This window comes from Camelina sativa, chromosome 10 (assembly GCF_000633955.1).
Source record: "Camelina sativa cultivar DH55 chromosome 10, Cs, whole genome shotgun sequence".
NCBI lineage: Eukaryota > Viridiplantae > Streptophyta > Magnoliopsida > Brassicales > Brassicaceae > Camelina > Camelina sativa.
In genome coordinates this window covers 1700133-1719686 of record NC_025694.1, presented here as the reverse complement: position 1 = coordinate 1719686, position 19554 = coordinate 1700133, and the positions used below count along the sequence as shown (strand labels likewise).

At 34.9% G+C, this 19554-nt stretch overlaps 5 protein-coding genes across 5 annotated transcripts in view; 2 read left to right on the top strand and 3 right to left on the bottom strand.

The window, feature by feature from the left end:
• LOC104716463 (homeobox-leucine zipper protein ATHB-40-like) lies at positions 412-2342 on the bottom strand. The gene is made up of 3 exons (XM_010433839.2): positions 2175-2342; positions 1396-1721; positions 412-849 (listed from the first exon to the last, which is right to left on the bottom strand). Exons 1-3 carry the CDS (start codon positions 2257-2259, stop codon positions 607-609), a joined length of 654 nt encoding a protein of 217 aa, XP_010432141.1. The 5' UTR covers positions 2260-2342; the 3' UTR covers positions 412-606.
• On the top strand, positions 11892-13991 carry LOC104716462 (probable NAD(P)H dehydrogenase (quinone) FQR1-like 2). Its single transcript, XM_010433838.2, has 2 exons — positions 11892-12547; positions 13448-13991. The coding sequence occupies exons 1-2, from the start codon at positions 11949-11951 to the stop codon at positions 13674-13676; spliced, it is 828 nt and encodes a 275-aa protein (XP_010432140.1). The 5' UTR covers positions 11892-11948; the 3' UTR covers positions 13677-13991.
• Positions 14166-17950, top strand: LOC104716460 (probable Xaa-Pro aminopeptidase P). The gene is made up of 15 exons (XM_010433836.2): positions 14166-14409; positions 14596-14659; positions 14779-14918; positions 15014-15421; positions 15511-15783; positions 15879-15965; positions 16057-16121; positions 16216-16282; positions 16419-16553; positions 16650-16730; positions 16826-16880; positions 17001-17105; positions 17223-17294; positions 17384-17508; positions 17587-17950. Exons 1-15 carry the CDS (start codon positions 14314-14316, stop codon positions 17752-17754), a joined length of 1941 nt encoding a protein of 646 aa, XP_010432138.1. The 5' UTR covers positions 14166-14313; the 3' UTR covers positions 17755-17950.
• Positions 17982-19514, bottom strand: LOC109126910 (UDP-glycosyltransferase 72C1-like). Its single transcript, XM_019230828.1, has one exon. The coding sequence runs from the start codon at positions 19369-19371 to the stop codon at positions 17992-17994; it is 1380 nt and encodes a 459-aa protein (XP_019086373.1). The 5' UTR covers positions 19372-19514; the 3' UTR covers positions 17982-17991.
• Positions 19536-19554, bottom strand: part of LOC104716461 (UDP-glycosyltransferase 72C1-like) — a 629-nt gene continuing 610 nt past the window's right edge. The window contains exon 2 of the mRNA XM_019230644.1: positions 19536-19550. Within this exon, the coding sequence (XP_019086189.1) occupies positions 19536-19550 (15 nt within the window). The remainder of the gene's footprint in view (positions 19551-19554) is intronic.

The following is a 19554-nucleotide window of genomic DNA, read 5'->3' as shown; positions in this document are numbered from 1 at the left end:
ATCCATCGAGATAAAAAAAAAGTTTCAACAACCGTTTTGCTTATCTTATCTTCATGTGCATGTCATCTAGTCCTTTGTCTTCTACAATTTATAAAGTAAAGAATTTGCGAATCTTGCAGCACATATTTGAGCCGATAAGGCTTTTAGCTAGGGCCGCACTTCTTTTTGGTTTATGAAAATTATTTATTTGAAGACATAATTACTCAACTAGGCTACATATATAGATTCTACGGTCGTAATTACCATGCATATTTAGTCTCCTTGAAAAAAAAAATTTGAATCCATCAGCTCCAACAAGTTCAACCGAATGGGCTATTATCTTTTCTATTTTAAACATCCAATATATTTTTACAATAAAAATAAAATAAATTATAGAATACGCTTTTTTCAACGAAGTTACTAATAATTCACTTAAGCAATTCTTGCTTACATAAAGATAGCCAAATTACATTAGCGAGAAAACCCATCGTTAATATATTTGTACATTCGAAATTCAACAGTTATATAATCTATCAAATTTTACTTAAAAATATGCTTCCCTAATTCACGATACTAGCTTGATTTATATAACTAAATATTGAATATTACATTAATAAGCTAGTGATTTCATATGTATAGACTCATCCATTCCGCTCCATCGATGTAACTGTTTTCAGGCACCGGATAAAACAAGTTGTCATAGTCATCCTCCTCGTCTCCGACTTTATAGTCTCCGAAAAATGGCGTTTCATTAGCTTCTACGGAAACCGAAGACGAAATTGGACTGTGGCTTGATCCTCCTTCTGCTCTTTCTGCTAATCTTTGGATTTCACGTTCTGCGTCGTAGAGTTGTTCTTTGAGCTGAATAACCTGAGAAAAAAATGTAAAATCAATCATTAAGTAACTAATCACCAATGCAAGCATCTGATTACACTTCAATTAGATGGGTGGTTACTAGTTACAGTCAGTGGGCCTAGTCTACAATTGAGCCCATTGACAAAGACTTAAGTCAGTATTAAGAAAAGATAAACATTGTACGGAATACATATAAAAGTGTATTATGTTGTGTAATAAGGTGGCAATCTACAGTTTGACGTCACTTTTTTTTAAGTTCTCAACTTAACTTTCTGTCTCATTTATTGATTTTTAATTCCTTCGAGCCTTGAGCTCACGTTCATTTATGCAGAAAGACAATATATTACCAAAAGAATTTATAAAATAAATTAAATTACATATTCTATTTATTTTCTATAATGCAATTTAGTGTAGGAATAAGGTTAAAAAGAAAAGAGAACAAGAAACCTAAAAACCATTCCCTACACGTATTTTTTTATTAATTAAAAATAAGAAGTAAACGAGAAACGAAAAAAAAAAAGATAAGAAGAAAGAAGATAAAAGAAGAAAAAGGAAAAATACCTCAGACTCGAGTCGGCACTTGTCGACAACGACGTTATCATGTGAGTTCTTGAGTTTATTGTACTCTTCCTCGAGTCTTTTGTTCTTCCACCGAGCGCGACGGTTCTGAAACCAAACGGCAACTTGACGAGGGTCAAGCCCTAGCTCCGCTGCAAGTCTGTCTTTCCTCTCCGACTCAAGTTTGTGCTCGTCACCAAAACTTATCTCCAACATGTTCACTTGTTCATCGGTTAGCTTTCTCTTCCTGAACAAACAGTTACTTCCATCTCCGGAAGCCAACGCTCCTTTGCTCTTCTTCCTCCTCCGCTTCGGTGGCTTCACATCTCCTGCCGACCAAAGAAGTAAAAGCAGATTAATAAATAATGCTCTAATAACAGGATCACCTTAAATAAAGTTTGGATTTTTCATTATCAAAATTATTTTTTACTTTTAGTTTCTTGATGTGTGTTCACACTTCACATGCACGTAGATGATATCAGTATTTTTAGGCTTATGCGTGTTGGTCGAGAACTTTTTTTTCTTTTGGAAAGACTCGTGTACCCACTTGAATTTGAGTAGCTTCTTCCTTAAGCCGTTAAGAGATTTTTCAGACTTTGATATATATATATATATATATATAAAAGATAAAAACCTTCGGATAAATTATCTAAAAACAAAACCCACTTGTATTTTTATAAAAATCCATGAAATTTGGGGTTTGTCGAACTTTAAAACAAAGAGATAAAACAAATGAATTTTTCGAACAGACTAATAACGATATTGAAAAACAAAGGACAAACCTGGTTGTGGTACTAACTGAGTGTAGACATCAGGGTACAGTTGAGAGATAAAGGCCATGTTTTGATCATCCACCGTGTGATTCATGTTCTTGGATCTCTCTGTCTTAATTTGTCTCACTTTTTATGAATTGTGAGAAGTTGTGTTGGGGAAGAGGAAAACCTAAGATTTATAAGGAGTGTAGGTGTCAAGAAATGAAATGTCATTTCCCTGATGTGGGCTTCTTGTTCTTTTATAATTACGGAACTACCACTGGTCGTGATTACACTCCTCTGCCTCGTTTATGACTTGGGAGGGTTAGTAAAAGGACAAAGAAATTAAAAAGTGAAAATAATATTCCTTTGTACCAGCTTTAACATTGTTTCATTTTGTTAACGACGACGACCTTGACAGTTTAAATTTATAATTGACATTTACGATGTCCAAATTGTCCATTGGTTAAATTTTGTTGTCATTCTCAATTAAAAACATAAATCTTGTTCAAAAGTTTACCACATCATCAATTATTTGTTATGTCTAATTATGTTTAAGTATGATATATCGAATTATACTAGTTATATATAGATTAGACTTTCTTTTTTTAGGTACTTGACAAAAGATAATGATAAAAAGTTTTATTAATAACATTGCGGCCCATGCGTAATACTAAACAACACTAAACATATAGACGTATTTAGCTACACGTCATTGATATATCGGAGCATGAAAACTCGACAGCTTCGGCACGTGAAGACACCAAAGTAAATTTCATTACCAAAAGGGAGAAATGATACGAATTACGAATTCATCTATTTGTAGTTAATAATATTTATGAGTCTTTAGAAAACTATATAGTAGTATACAATTCGTAGAGGGAAGACCAATAAGGGACTGTTTCGTAAATGAAACTGTGCTGTCCAATGGAAAGGACATTCACCGGTCTCAATGTCCTCCACGACCCAATCAAGCAGCCCCTTCAATACTACTTTCGACTCTTTTCTTTCTATTTGTTCTTTAATTTGTGGATAGAGAGATAAATGACTTTGTTTATGTAGGTAATTAAATACAATTGGTGTCTTCCTTCTATTAGTTCTATACTTCTAGTCGCTAGAAAGCTATGGCTGTAAGAATTAGCCAGAATTCATTATAGAACTAAGATTCCAATTGATAACATTTACACAACCGAAATAAATAAAAACCAAAATAAAGAATAAATGCAGAAGAAAAATGACTATATATATCGACATATATATTTTAATGTGATAAACGACATAACTTTAGAATTCTTTTTTTTTATAATTATTATTGTTGAACAACTACAGTATTGTGTGATATATATCTGCATAGATATGGACAGTATATATCAACGTCCAAGAATAAAAACATATCGTATGGTCTAATGAAGTATATTCTATTTCGAAACGTAACTAACCAAATCAAAAGAGGAGCCAAATGAGCAAACAAGTGACTACATTACTTGCTTGGTGCCAGAGAGAATATTCTTGGGGATCAAAAGATAAAGTATAAAGAAGATAGAACTTAAAGTGGTTGAAGACTTAGTGGAAGTGTAGACTTGTAGACACCTTAAGCTTCGACTTCGAAGCAAATCATTAGTTAACTGTAGTTAATATTTATCCTAAAATGGGATTAAGATCATGTTCATGATAATAATTACTTGTAGATGTGGACTCTCCTTAAAGATATTGGACCAATGAACCCCCTAAATTCGGTAGAGATATTTGTCTTCTTTTTGTGTGTGTATATCTGTCTTTAAAAATAGTGTTTTAATTTGCTTCTAAAGGTTAATAAACTTTATTTAGATAAAAGGTATATTATAATTTTAGAGTTAAGAGAGTTATGGACTAGTTATTATCTAATCAGATATATATATAGATATATATATATATTCAAGTTATAGAATATCGGTGTTATTTATTTTGGTTCCCATTGACAAACTTATTGATTTCTTGTGCTTAATTAACCTTATACATAACAGCGATCAATCTTATAATGAAAACATAAACATTATACTAATATAGTTTAATTTTTTGATAAAGTTAATTCACGAGTAATTAAGCAAAAAAACGTAATTAGGATCTACAATGAACTCTAATTTTACACGTAAAATCAAATCGTAAAACCTTCAGTTCTTATTATATACAAAAAGTGAATTACTGATGTTTAATGTTTAAAACTGCACTAACGCGTCCATATTTCTGAATCCGTTATTTGGTAAGATTAAAACACAATAATTAATAAAACGATAACATGCATGAATAATAATACATATACAAATTCTACTCTTCAACCCAGTTAGTCTAGAGGTATCATAAATCTGGACATCTAGATGGTTACTAGGTTCGCATTCATAAGTTGAATTGGGGATTTGATTTCGTTATTGAATTGAATGTATCACGTTTTTAATTCTAAAAGCTGTTTTCTTTTTTTAATGATGATGAGACGATGTAAAGAGAGAAAAGGAGAGGGGACAAAGGAACATGATGGGAGTCATATGAACGGAATACAACAACGAAACGTGGCGAATAACAACACAACCAAACGTACGTTTTCTAATGTTTCAAAGTTTATACAAATACTTTAAAAGTTATATTAATAGGAACATAGAGAAGTAGACAATGGAAGCCAAAGCCTTTTGTCTCCCTCTATCTTCTCGTAAGTGTTTGTGTCTGCTTTAAAAACACTGCCATGTCTCTACTACTTCACATGTTCTTCCAATCCCACCCTCGCATCTGCATTGGAAGAACATTTTTGGGTGTTCTTAGAATAAAAATATTATGAAAATAATATAAGATCATTAATTTAGATCTTTTGTTAAGAAGTTGGTTATTGGGAGAACTTATTTAAGATCATAAGATTTAATAATATAATAATCTTAAACATATTACAATTTTAAAAACTTTAAAAAATAACATTTAAATTGCAAACTTAAAAAACTTATATTAAAATTCAAAATACAATACCAAATTTTTATGAAACAAAAAAACATTAAAGATATATAAAAAAAAACATATTACAATTTTAAAAACTTTAAAAAATAACATTTAAATTGCAAACCTAAAAAACTTATACTAAAATTCAAAATACAATACCAAATTTTATGAAATAAAAAAACATTAAAGATATTAAAAAAAGCAAACAAAACTTCCTCCATACAAATAAATGTTTTCTCCTTTGCAAAAAATTGTATCCATTCACGAGTTGCCACATCACCCAAAAACTGGCCCAAAATTAGTTATACATCAAGAACCAACAACATGTTATTTACTCACTGTTCTCTATATTTTTGATTTTAAAAAGGTATCCAAAGTGTTCCCCCAATGCAGATGACCTTACATCTCTATCCGTCCATCTCATCCAATACACTTTTTTTTTGGTACTGTTAAGAAAGTGCTTTAAAAAAAAAATTCGTTAGAAAAAAAATCCAGATGTCCAGCCTATTGAAACCAGAAATATTGATATGGAAAGTACCACCCCAAAAAGTCTGGCATGTGATGATACCCTATTTTTGGAACTTATGTATGATTCAGTGCTACTATGATATACTAGATCACACACCTCATGAGTATATTAGGGCATAAATTTGACGATGATTATACGTAGCTAAACTTGACGATGTTTTGGAAACGATTAATTATACAGACGATATATAGCCAACTGATACTTTGTCAACGACCAACAAAAGAATTTCGTGCTTTAAGTGCTAATTAAGCGGATGTTTATGACCACTTATCATATTTAATCCACGTAGATAAGGCTTCAAGATCAGTCGGCTAGGATGGTCTCATATTGTCTCTTGCCGAGATATCGTAAGGATCGTTCGGCCGTCATGCATGCATTCAAAAACTCCTAGCTCCCCTTGTTGAGGTGAAAAGAGACGATCCATCGCCGGGTGCCGGGAAGGAGTTTATTCATCAGCCAGCCATAGTTCAAAAGATAATCGAGTGAGGTAATAGGCTTGTGTGGACGGTATAGTTTTTTTTTTCTTTTTTCGTTCTTTTTTTTTATGGACGGTATAGTTAATATACATATAATCTATGTTTTTAGTTAGATTATATTATATATACAGATAATCTATGTTTTTACTTAGAGAGATTGTGGACCGTAGAGGTAATTGCTGTGTACGACTGTTGTGCATAACAGCATAAGTGTTTTGGTAAAAAATTAAGCTGGTAGTCTAAGATTAGCATTTATACGTAAATATTATGTAAATATTACTGTTTATATATGAATCTATAAACAAGATTCGTTATTCGTCGTTTCACACATTGTCAAGATGATATTTTAGACTGTCAAATCACGTATATCATCAATCAAACTAGTAAAGTAATAGCCATGTATAACTTCATGAAGTATTTTCAAAATACCAAATTAAGTATCCTATATATAATATATATATATAGTACACTCTTGACGTATAACAAATTATGCGGAACTCAAATTAGCGATTTTTTTAAAAAAAATATTTAGTTTAAAGCTGGAGCCTGGATGTGAAAAGGACAGGCACGCCAAAAAGAAGTAAAAGGTGACAACAAGGGAAGAACATGGGCTTGCCACGTGACGGAATTCTACAAGTCAGTAGAAAACAAACCACCTCTCATCAGAGGCGGATCCAGGATTCTTATTAGTATGGAGCACATATCTAATAATTAATAAATATGTGACCAAAAATTATAATATTTATATAGCAAAAAGAGTAAAAAAATAACAAATGAAGGGATGGAACACCCCACCAGCAAATATATGTAGAGGAATACATAACCAAATGATCAAATAGATAATTGTATTAACAACTACTAAAGAACATTTAATAAACACTTTAAGACAAATGCCTAACCTACTCTTAACGTAGATCCACCACTACTTCTCATATTCTTCCATGTGTCTCCTCTAACCAGTTCAGTTCATGGAACCTGACTTTTTTCTTCAGACCAATTAGATTTTTATCGTTCTCCAATTAACCGTCGTCGTCGCCGCCATCAGTCATCAGCCATGTTATTCATACCAATATATTGATTTTATATATATATATATTTTTTTTTTTGCTCTCTCGAGTAAATTTATCAAAAACAATTTTTCTCTTGTGAATATATAAGGAATTCAAAAACTAGTTTTACACAATTCATAACTCTATAAATTACAAAGTATTTCGTAGTTCAGTTTGCTTTCATCAAGTAAATTTAGCTATCCTTTTTTTTTTTAAGAAGAGGTAATAAACAAGATAGACAGGCCTAGTGAGATATTATTTTTCACACATATATCCCGAAGAGGGAAAAACTTATCCGCAAAGAACTCTTTGGCTTTTTGCTCAAAAATCGAAAATAGTTAGCGTCACAAACAAAAGTCACGTTTTGATTGAATCTTTACCAAATCAATGGATTGAACTGTGAATTTGGGGAATTTAAAGAAAGGAATTGTTACGTGTATGTCTTTAGAGATTTCCTAATTAGGAAACGAGACGAAACAGTGGACCATGTGAGTTTCAACTTGTTTCCCAACCCGGGCAATTTCAATCCCGATACGTGGCAAGTTCAGTAGCCACACTTTGTTTTTGCACCCTCTTGGGTTTTCTTTTTTTTTTTGCTTCTTGACCAATTCGCATTTCTCTATTTCCGGACATTTTCTTAATCCCTAAGCCATTAATTAGAAACCTCTATATATATTAGTATTAGTAATCAGTATATACAATTTCTTATTACTCCTAAAATTTCAATTACTGTTAAGCATAATTAACCTCGACCTAATTCCCAATGTAGACACGGACGGGTTTAGGGTAAATTACTATTCTTCTCGAGTTTGAGAAAATATTGAGATCCGCATTTCTTTGAATTTTGGTTGTTTAACCTTTGAAGCTTCGAAGGGCTACGTACTACACATAGAGGTGCGATACAATAAGATTTGGATTTAAAACAGCGAGACTTCTCAGCATATAAGCAGTTTTGTACTTTTTCTCTACGGAGACAAATAAATCTCATATATACATATTATAATACAAGTAAAGACCATGTAAATTGTTTTTTTTTCAGTACCATATAATGTTGTATATCTATTTAGGCAGAAGATATTTCTCACGATTCTGATGATAAATATATATCTATATATATATATATTGACATCATAGAGAGATAGATTTATAATTATATGGTTGTAAAATGAACAAATATTAATTTCAACTTAAAAGCCAATGTATAGGTCACTGTTGATTTACTGTCTTAGTAGATTCTTTGTGTGTTTTCCGTTAGTGATTATAAATATAATCGTCTAATTTGTTCACATTATTTGAGGTAGTCGTATAGTTGAATTTTCCATACCATATTATTAAAACATTGTATGATAGTTTTCTTTTGACCGTTAACAGAACCCATAATTTTCAACAGAAAAGAGATTACTAATTACTATTATTTTGCAGAGTGTATGTCTAAAAGTAAGAGTGATCAGCTTCAGCCAATCTTTTGAGTTGATACAATTAGACAATCCACACTACTATTATCTTGTATGATGTGTATTACCAAAATCTTGAGATATGCGACACGCATTTACTATATAAGGATACAAAATCTTAGACCCACGGAAAGAAATTGATATATTATGTTATGTGCACATACATTAATTGGTAGAATCACATGCATCATGCATGTATTGCCATTTAGGGTCCTAGAGCGGTAGAGCCATAGGCACCCCCCCGCGTTAGGTAGTATTTAACACAAATATGTGTGCTCTCTCCTCCAATACGTTACTTTAATTGGAAAGTCTTATCTTAATAAACAATTTCGCCGGGAGTTGGTGCCCTTTTTAAAAATATATACACACGATAACTTAGTTTTTTCTTCTCCGCCAATGATTGGTTGTGTCTATGCCAACATTTTGTTTTTAAAAGTAAATTCTTTGCGGGAAAACTATTTCTAGAGACCAATCTTTTTCATTAAATATATTCCTTGAATTGCGCCTTAATTTGAGCATTAAATCTAAGATGTAGACTTCTTTAATATAAGGCGAGACATACATATACATATTTATATATATCCCTAATCCCGCTAACAAATGTTTGAGTAAATTCAGTATTAGATCTAGTATATCAGTTCTTNCCCCCCACAAACAAAAAAGAATCAAATGTTAGAGTTTTTAAAATTTCAGTATTAAATTTATATCTGTTCATATATATTGAACCGGCTCCGCTATAACACACAATCGATTTATCGTGTTTGGGATAATGACAGGAGTATCGTGTTTGTTTTTATCGTTTGCAATCATGATTAGTGCGTCTTTACAAAAATGATGAGAATGCGTCTTATTGGGGTATGTGGTTCATTAATGAATTTATCTCCCTAGTATTACAAATTTGTTTAAAATAGTATATAGATAGTAACTTGTAAGCGTTAGAGTTCTTTTTGTGAAGAAGCTACCTACGAAAAATATTGAATACATGCATGATACAATGAAGAAAATTGTATTAGCAAATAGAAAGACTGAGACTTGCTCTTTTACGTCTTATTGGTTGGGTGTTTCTATCAATGATAATAAGCATTGGTAACTTAAAAGAATTGACCTAATCCACGTTTTACCAATAAAATGGATTGTTGCGACGCCCGTAAATAATCCTTTCACTTCATAAGCTAGGGACCCTAAAGCTTTTAATAAAGCATACTCAAAATGTTTTTCTCTTTTCCTTTTTGGGTCAAAACTCAAAATGTGTTAATGAAAAAGATAATTGGGACACAAGCCTCTCCGTCTCGCGCGGGTCGCCATCACCGTCAAAGCCAAAAGGCCATGCACATCTACGAACTAGCTAGTCTGCTAGTGAATAAATAAATAAATTTAAAGAAAACTTATGAGCCAACATTTTTTTTTTCACAAATTTTAATAGTTAAGAGGTAAGTTTTTTTTTTGTTGGGACAGCTGTTTAGAAGTGAGTTATATTTGTACTTATTATCTGAATTAAAACTCCAGTAGAATTATTTTTGACAAAATTATAATTATAGTTATATTTATTATGTACAGTATATGTTAATTGTTGAAATTCGTTGGTTTAAAAAATCCAATAGAATTCCATGGATCCTTCTGTAGTGGATTAATAAGTATGAAAATCTCCAAACAGCTAAGCCTAAATCTTTCTTTGTTTAAAAATAACAATTAAAGATTCTCAATTACTCGATTAAGACACTAATCACCACCACAATCTTTACGATTAAAACATTCAATGGCAAAACACAACATGGACGGTCCAGAAAACACTCACGTGGAGTTAAAAACTAGATATACTTTCTATAAATATAAAACAGGAGTACAATATGTTGTCTCTCTTTGTTAATTCCTTTGCCACTTTCGAGGTCCAACCTGTCTCTCTGGTTCCTACTACATCCCAAAACACGATTAGAGCTTTAAGCACATGGTTAGCAACTAAACAAATCTTGTCATTAGCTCCTTCTTACTATTATAAATTTCCGTAAATAGATTTTGGAAACGTGGCATTGCTCTATTGAGTATTGACTCAAAATGCGTCCCCGGTGACAGCTAAAAGAGAAGGCTTTTCTAGATTGATCTTGGGTTTGGTCCTAGATTCGTGGGGTGTGAGTTTTTAACACAATATTTTTAGAAAATTCTGTTAATTAGTCTTATTTTTTTTCACTAAATTTTCAATATTCTTTCTATTTTGGTTCCTGTAGCTTTAAACGCCATCTTGTATTATTTTCATGGTGGTCCAAAGTAGTACCTGGCACAACATAGAAGCATGAGATTAGTTAATTAATAAAGTTTTTAATCAATCGAAGTATTTTATACAATTGATATATTGGTAGATATAAAAGCTAAGTAGCTAACCAATCAGATATGATATATTAGCTTCTAACTAACTATCATAAATACCAAATCTTTAACATGTTCGATTCAATATTTTAAAATTCATCTTCTTTAACATTTCTATTGGTAGAGTTTGAAATTTCAATTACTTAAAACCAATAGTTGAAATTTGACTTTGTGGTGAATAATTTAACTATTCTCCAAACATATGCTTTTCTTTTCTTCTAATTGTAACATTATGATTTGATAATTTTCATGCAACTCCTTTTTCCTACTTCGTAGGTAGGATATTAGGTTAATTTGACTACGTTAGAGATCTAAACTAGTACGCTTTCGAACAAGTCAAAAGACACCAATCGGGTTAGCCACTAAGAAAGCGATCATCATACCAAGTCATTATAATACTCTATAATATAAACACTCATGCATAACGAAATGTTTCCCTGTTCATCAAATTTAGGTTGTGGACTTGCAAAAACTTTTACAAAACGAACTTCAAAGAAAAAATGAAGTGAGTCATTCACAACTTTAGTGATTTATTCGTGTTATCAAAACGAAATAGTGTTATACTGTTATTACATATTAAAATTGGATACAAGCAATAATTTGTTGCCATTGAAAGGCCCAGTATGAATAAACTATTTTGGGGTTTCTATCAAACCATAAACGGGCCAATATTCTTTAAGCCCAAATATGACATACAGTTGACAGTTCTAACGTTGGACTCCTTGTAACAAACTTAAAGTCTTAATAAACCCATATAATCAACTCAACAACATTTGACCGTGACATATACGGCCCCGTCTTAAAAGACCTGAGTGTGAAGAGTAAGATAATGTAAACTGTTAAATCTTTACTTAAGAGTCGTGATTAAAATTAAAAATAAATTAAGTAAAGTGTTAACAGCTGATTTGTTTTTATTTATTTGAAATTTTAACTAATCGAATTATTCGTTGACGGGGATTTTGGGAGAAAGATTCTCGATGGGGAAAGGAGGCGGATGTGTTCCGAGCAAGAAGAAGAAGCCGTCGTCACTCACCACCACCACCGGCGATGGTCCCGGAATCGATGATAACAACGCTACTGGTAATGCTCCGATCCAAATTGACGATGATCGAACGACGGCCACGAATACTGCTGGAACAACTACGCCGGCGATTACCACCACCTCTTCCGCTGCTGCTGCTGCTAAGATCTCGTCACCGCTCAAGATCTTCGTCGTGTTCTACTCGATGTACGGACACGTCGAGAGTTTAGCGAAGAGGATGAAGAAAGGAGTGGATAGCGTCGAAGGAGTGGAGGCGACGCTTTACAGAGTCCCCGAGACGCTTTCTCAGGAGGTTGTTGACCAGATGAAGGCGCCGGCTAAGGATTTTGAGATTCCGGAGATCACGGCGGCGGAATTGGCGGCGGCTGATGGTTTCTTGTTTGGATTCCCGACTAGGTATGGTTGTATGGCTGCGCAGATGAAGGCGTTTTTTGATTCGACGGGATCGTTGTGGAAGGAGCAGAGTCTCGCTGGTAAGCCTGCTGGATTCTTTGTCAGTACTGGGACTCAAGGAGGTGGCCAAGAGACTACTGCGTAAGCTCTCTCTCTCTCTCTCTTTATACCATTTGGCATTTGGTTCTCTAAACTCTGAAGTAGTTCGATTTGCAAGTACAAAGTATTCAATTGCTATAATCATGATAGAGTCAGTCACAATGTGACATAAATGCAACCTTGAATGTTATGTTTATAGGTGGGTTGCTAATGCTTAAAAGTTTGTTGTGGTCAGGACTTTGTCTTGTACTTTTGAGGAAAACTTCTCTGATGAGATGGCTATTAATTCTTCTGGTGAAAATTGCTTGCTTGGTGTTTGATTGCTTTCTTTGAGTCTTAACTTGTACCATTCAATTCTAGGGATCCTAAGTGAAGTTTTGGTATAGAACTTTAATTGAAACTGGTCAGTGAATAGTACCCTGTTCTCTGTTGGTATAATAGGATTACGTTGTGCTAGGTTGGTGTTCGATGTAGTAAGGGGAAGTTTATGAGAAAATGTATTATGAAGTTTATTAGATAAGATTCTCACTTTCTCAGCACCAAAAGTGTTAAATTTCTGGACATGAGAGCGTTGCATTCTATGAATTTGCATGTGTTCTTAAAGATCTGTGACAGATTCTTCAGTTATCATTTGTATTTCTTTAGAGGCACCTTCAGCTGTTTGACTCTCCACGATTTATGGAATTGATTCCCATCTTTTTCATTTTCTTTTTGTCAACTTGGCTTCTGTGATATAAGTTTGATTGCTTTACACAAGTATTTTTGCACTTTGTTATATACTTTTGGAGAGTATATATAACAAGTGTGGAATCTTGCGTCACATGGTAATAATTCGTATGCTTCAGCATCATAAAAGCATTTTGCAGTTGGGATCCTTTATTTTGCATTTTAATGTCAGCATTGAACACTTGCGCTGATTCAATGTGGTGTTGTTTGTTGCAGTTGGACAGCAATCACACAGCTCGTGCATCACGGGATGCTATTCGTACCCATAGGCTACACATTTGGAGCTGGAATGTTCAAGATGGATTCGATCCGTGGAGGCTCTCCTTATGGAGCAGGTGTGTTTGCTGGTGATGGGTCAAGAGAAGCAACAGAAACAGAACTGGCTCTTGCTGAACATCAAGGAAACTACATGGCTGCAATAGTCAAGAGACTTGCTCAACCTTAAATGAAAACAAAATTGGCTTTTTTCTTTCTTTCTATTTTCTCTTTTTATTCAATCCCTCCTCCTGCTAAATAATCATCACATAAAAAAAAAATCCTTTTTTTTTTTTTTTTCAGTTTCATCATAATTTCTTTCTTTTATGAGTGTTTTTTTTTCCAAGTTTCGCCATTATCCAAGAACCTTGGATCATCATCATCATATGGTTCTTAGTTCTTACGTTAATGGTTGTGTGTACATGTTATATATTTTTTTTCTTTTGATTATTATTTGTCTCTCGAGTCTTCATTATTCTCCATAAAATAAATATTTGTTTGATAATTTTTTTTTTTTGTAAAAAATATATTTCTTTCATTGGAGTTGTTGGTTGTTTAACGAATGTTATTATCAAACAGTTTTTATTCTTTACGAAAATACTATAATTCACAAGATCGCTAAAACATAGGAAAAATATATTTAGGTATAGTTGCGCCAGCCATTAGGATTCCTCAGCAGACGTAAAGTTAATAACTTGTGTACAAAACATAAACAACTGTTGTATCTTGTCTGTACTTTTATTATCTGCAGCTGCATCTGTGTTCGTCCTCGAGACATATCAAATACCGAAGCAGGCAAAATCCTTCTCTCAACTCTAAACGTCGCCATGTCCGAGACTACTCTCTCTTCGTTGAGGTCACTGATGGCCTCTCACTCTCCTCCTCTTGATGCTTTGGTTGTCCCTTCCGAAGACTATCACCAGGTATTTTTGATTGTTCGAATTGAATTGCCCCTTTTTTGATTCATGATCCGATCTTTGATTACTTGATTATACTTCGACTACTGCTTAATCATGTTTTGTTCATAGATTTGAGTGAAAAGTTCCGATTTTTAAAAATTGTAACTAATCGAATCGTGCTTTTTTTTTTTCAATTTCCATCGACTTCAGAGCGAGTATGTTTCAGCACGAGACAAACGCCGTGAGTTCGTGTCTGGATTCAGTGGAAGTGCAGGTCGGTTCTGTTTTTGTATTGTTCTGATTCGTAAATCGTTGATTGAATCCTTGATCGAGATTCTGATGAGACACTTGAATTGAATTTTGATGGCGGATTGATTATATATGTATACACAGGTTTGGCACTAATCACGAAGAACGAAGCAAGGCTTTGGACTGATGGTCGATACTTCTTGCAAGCATTGCAACAGCTTAGTGACGAATGGACGCTCATGCGTATGGGTGAAGATCCTCTTGTTGAAGTTTGGATTTCAGATGTGAGTCATATCATATACAAATTAGTCATATCAGACGATAAAATTTTTGAGATGTGTCATTGAAGTTTGTGTTTTGTTTTTGGGATCAATTGTAGAATCTACCTGAAGAGGCAAATATAGGTGTTGATTCATGGTGTGTCTCGATAGATACAGCGAATAGATGGTGGAAATCTTTTGCCAAGAAGAATCAGAAACTGGTCACGACAACAACTGATCTTGTGGACGAAGTTTGGAAGACTCGTCCACCTTCTGAGATGAGTCCTGTTGTTGTCCATCCCTTAGAATTTGCTGGCCGTTCTGTTTCTGATAAATTGGAAGATTTGAGGTCAAAGCTTAAGCAAGAGCGTGCGCGTGGTTTGGTCATCGCTGCTCTTGACGAGGTTGCTTGGCTTTATAATATCCGTGGAACTGATGTCGCTTATTGTCCAGTTGTTCATGCGTTTGCAATTCTTACAACCAATTCTGCGTTTCTCTATGTTGACAAAAAGAAAGTATCTGATGAGGTTAGGCTTCTGTTTTTACTTTTGGTAGTATGCATAGTTTTGTTTTAGCTTGTTTTGTAATTTCTGAATGTTCTAATTTTGTTATGAAGGCAAATGCTTATTTCAAAGGGCTCGGTATAGAAGTCCGGGAGTACACAGATGTGATCTCAGATGTGTCATTGCTTGCTTCGGATCGACTTGTTTCTTCATTTGCCTCTAAAATTGGTCAACCCGAGGGTACAAAGGACATGGAGATTGATGTTGACCAGCCTGATCGATTATGGGTGGATCCTACGTCGTGCTGCTATGCACTTTATTCGAAATTGGATGCTGATAAGGTTCTTCTGCAACCTTCTCCTATATCCCTCTCAAAAGCCTTGAAGGTAATCATGAATGCTCTTTGATATTGGTGACCTATCTTAGCGTTTCATTGATTTTTTCTGTTTACTTATATATTGCTTCATCCCACTTATGTCAGAATCCGGTTGAGCTCGAAGGGATCAAGAAGGCACATGTTCGTGATGGTGCAGCTGTTGTCCAGTACCTTGTTTGGCTCGATAAACAGGTATTAGACAGAAAATTTAATAACTTTTTCAATCTTTAATACTATGATATAGATGATTGTTTTATGAACACTCATCTTTGTGAAACCACAGATGCAGGAGCTCTATGGAGCCTCTGGATACTTCTTGGAAGCCGAAGCAAACAAAAAAAAGCCTTCGTAAGAATCTTTCTCCTTTGTTTGATCTTGCTCTACATATTTCCATTGTTCATTCCGTAATGATTTTTGCTTATGGAGAAAAATTAATACACAGAGAGACCTCTAAGCTTACTGAAGTGACTGTGAGCGATAAGCTAGAAAGTCTCCGAGCTGCAAAAGAGGTAATGTTTACATACAACATATTAACAAATGTTTCTTCTATCGTTCGTTTGTGTAAGTACATGAAAAAGTTCAAATGGTTTGATTCAAATCAACTCATATGTGAATCACATTGTTCTTGTTCTTCATGTGTTGCAGCATTTTAGAGGTTTAAGCTTTCCTACTATATCTTCGGTTGGTTCAAATGCTGCTATCATTCATTATTCACCAGAGCCAGAAGCATGTGCCGAGATGGACCCCGACAAAATTTACTTGTGTGATTCAGGAGCACAGGTTTGTATCACATGGTTGAGTATATACTATAAGCTTCCTTTGTATCTAACTTTAAACTCTTTGCTTTGAAATATTTATATTGATGTCTTTGTGCAGTATCTTGATGGAACAACTGATATAACCCGAACAGTCCACTTTGGAAAACCTTCAGCTCATGAAAAAGAGTGCTATACCGCAGTATGTGCTTATAGATGATAACCTTATGAAGACTGCGGTCATACTTATTTCGTATAACCAAATTTTCTAATATTATGTAATGTGCTGCATCTTAGGTGCTCAAGGGTCATGTTGCACTTGGAAATGCTCGGTTTCCTAAAGGAACAAACGGTAACTTTTATGATCTCTGTTACTTAAGTTCTTTTCTAACTTGAGACTTCGTGGTGAGGGAAGATTTAATCTAACTATTGATCCGTTATATGTCAAATTGGCTTATATTTGAAATTACAGGTTATACTCTTGATATTCTTGCTCGAGCTCCTTTGTGGAAGTATGGCTTGGATTATCGACATGGTACTGGTCATGGAGTCGGCTCTTACCTTTGTGTTCATGAAGGCAAGTGATGAGAAACCTCTTTTTGTTCTCTCTTTCTTATGTATTATATATCAACAGTAATCTATTTGAGATTCTAAGTATCAACTAACTTTAAATTATGTGTTGGGACTTATGCAGGACCTCACCAAGTTAGTTTCAGACCGAGTGCTAGAAATGTACCACTCCAAGCTACCATGACTGTAACAGATGGTCCGTGTGCAACAAAAGCTTGGTATTTCTCTCGTTCGGTTATCACTGATCATATTTTAAGAGCCTGGTGATTTTTTGTTATATTGCAGAACCTGGTTACTATGAAGACGGGAACTTTGGTATTAGGCTGGAGAATGTGCTTGTTGTAAATGATGCTGAGACAGAATTCAATTTTGGCGACAAGGGATACTTGCAATTCGAGCATATCACTTGGGTACATGATCGTTGTCTCTCTTCTGGTTTCTCTTATCAACATGCATATCTGAGTTACTCTGTATCTCTCTCTCTTCAGGCACCGTATCAAGTGAAGCTTATCAATCTAGACCAGTTGACAAGGGAAGAGATCGATTGGTTAAACACATACCATTCGAATTGCAAAGACATCTTGGCTCCGTTTATGAACCAGACCGAAATGGAATGGCTCAAGAAAGCTACCGAACCTGTAAGTGTATCGGCTTAGTTCCCTCCAAAATTTCTCTTAATTAGATGTTTTATCAATGTCTTCTTCACTTCTCTCACTAGTAAACCAAAACATTCAAGTCATTACTATTTCCTTTGTTTGCATTCAAAGCTCCTGTTTCTTGACCACGTCGTGTCTTTGTTATTCCAAGCTTCACGGTTCTTGAACAGTTCGTAAAAGAAAATATTATATTTTATGGATTTTGTTATTCTTAAATTGTCATTTTTTTTTTGCATATTAGTTTTGGATGAAGTAGGCAGATGGAATGTGAGTCTTATTAAGAGCTTCCTCTGCTGTCTTCTTCAGTTCCTTAGCATTCTTTCTCATATCATTTTCGTTTTCTTGATCCATCACTCTCTTTACCATTTCAACAATCTCTTCCTTCTTTACAATCCCATCTGCAACATTAAGCCGCGATGCAATCTTTAGCTCCTCTGAAACCATCCACGCGTTCATCTTCTGTTCTGAGTATAACGGCCAAGCTACCATTGGCACACCGTTCACAATACTCTCCAAAACTGAGTTCCATCCACAGTGAGTCACAAACGCTCCAATTGATTCATGTGCTAGGATCTCCTCTTGCGGAGCCCATGTCCGGACTACCAAACCAATATCTTTGGTCCGGTTTAGAAACCCGTCGGGTAAGAATTCGAGTGTTTCTGTCTCATTCTTGGTTTTGTCAAACATTGATGCTGATGGGTCGTCTTCAGCTGGTGGTCTGACGACCCAAATAAACCTGTGGCCGGTCAGCTCCAAACCGTATGCCAGCTCGTTCGTCTGCTCTGCGGTTAGTGCACCACCACTTCCAAAAGAGACATAAACCACTGACTCTTTGGCTTGCAAGTCAAGCCAGTCCAGCACTTCGTGCGTTAAACCCGGTTCTGCTCTTCTAACCAGCGGTCCAACAGGGTAAACCGGCACACCTCTCATAACCCGACCAAGATTCTCTGGATCCATGAAAGACCCGATAGTCATTTGCTCGAGACTATGCCACGTATTCACAAACACACCGTCTGCAGTTATCACCTCAGCTCCAATTCGCTTAGACTCGGCGAGTTCTCGAATATATTTACTCGGATCTTGAACCTTGTCAAACTTAACCGGGCTGCATCCCGGTATAGGCAATGCTCCTATGCTACTCAGATGCTTAAACAATGTACCCTTGTCAAGACTCGCCATATAAACCGTGAAAGCTAGAAACCAAGCACTGGTAGTAACCAGAACATGTTTCCTCGTGATCTCAAGCTCCTCAGCCACAGCTAAAGCTTCTGTGCCCAACAAGTCAACTACGAAAACCCTAGGCCGCGGCTCTAGCCCCATAATTGCAGTCCTGATATCGGGTATTGCCATCCTCATCATCTCTGCTAGTTTAGTTAAAAGTGAACCACTCATGTCTTGACCCGAAACATCAAGTGGAATAAACCTGATCACGAATTTGGGACCTGCTTCCGTTAACGTTTTTCCAACTAGGGATTTCGACCGTGGGACATCGTCTGTGATTAGGAAGACGGTGATACGGTCGAACCCGTGGTGGTTCAGGAGATGTTTGCCGAGTTCTAGGATGGGTACGAAATGGCCCATGCCCGGACTAGCAACTAGAGCTCCGTGAAGTTCCATAGTAATTTGCTTTCTTTAATTGGTGAAGTGAGAAATGTGTTTGGTGATTGGACGGATTTGTGTTGAATCATATATAGAGAAGATTGAGATTGCAGTTATCGAAATGGAGGAACATCTCAATGCAATAAATTATTTAAAACGGATTGAAAAATCGTAACCCCAAATTATATAAACATATACTTA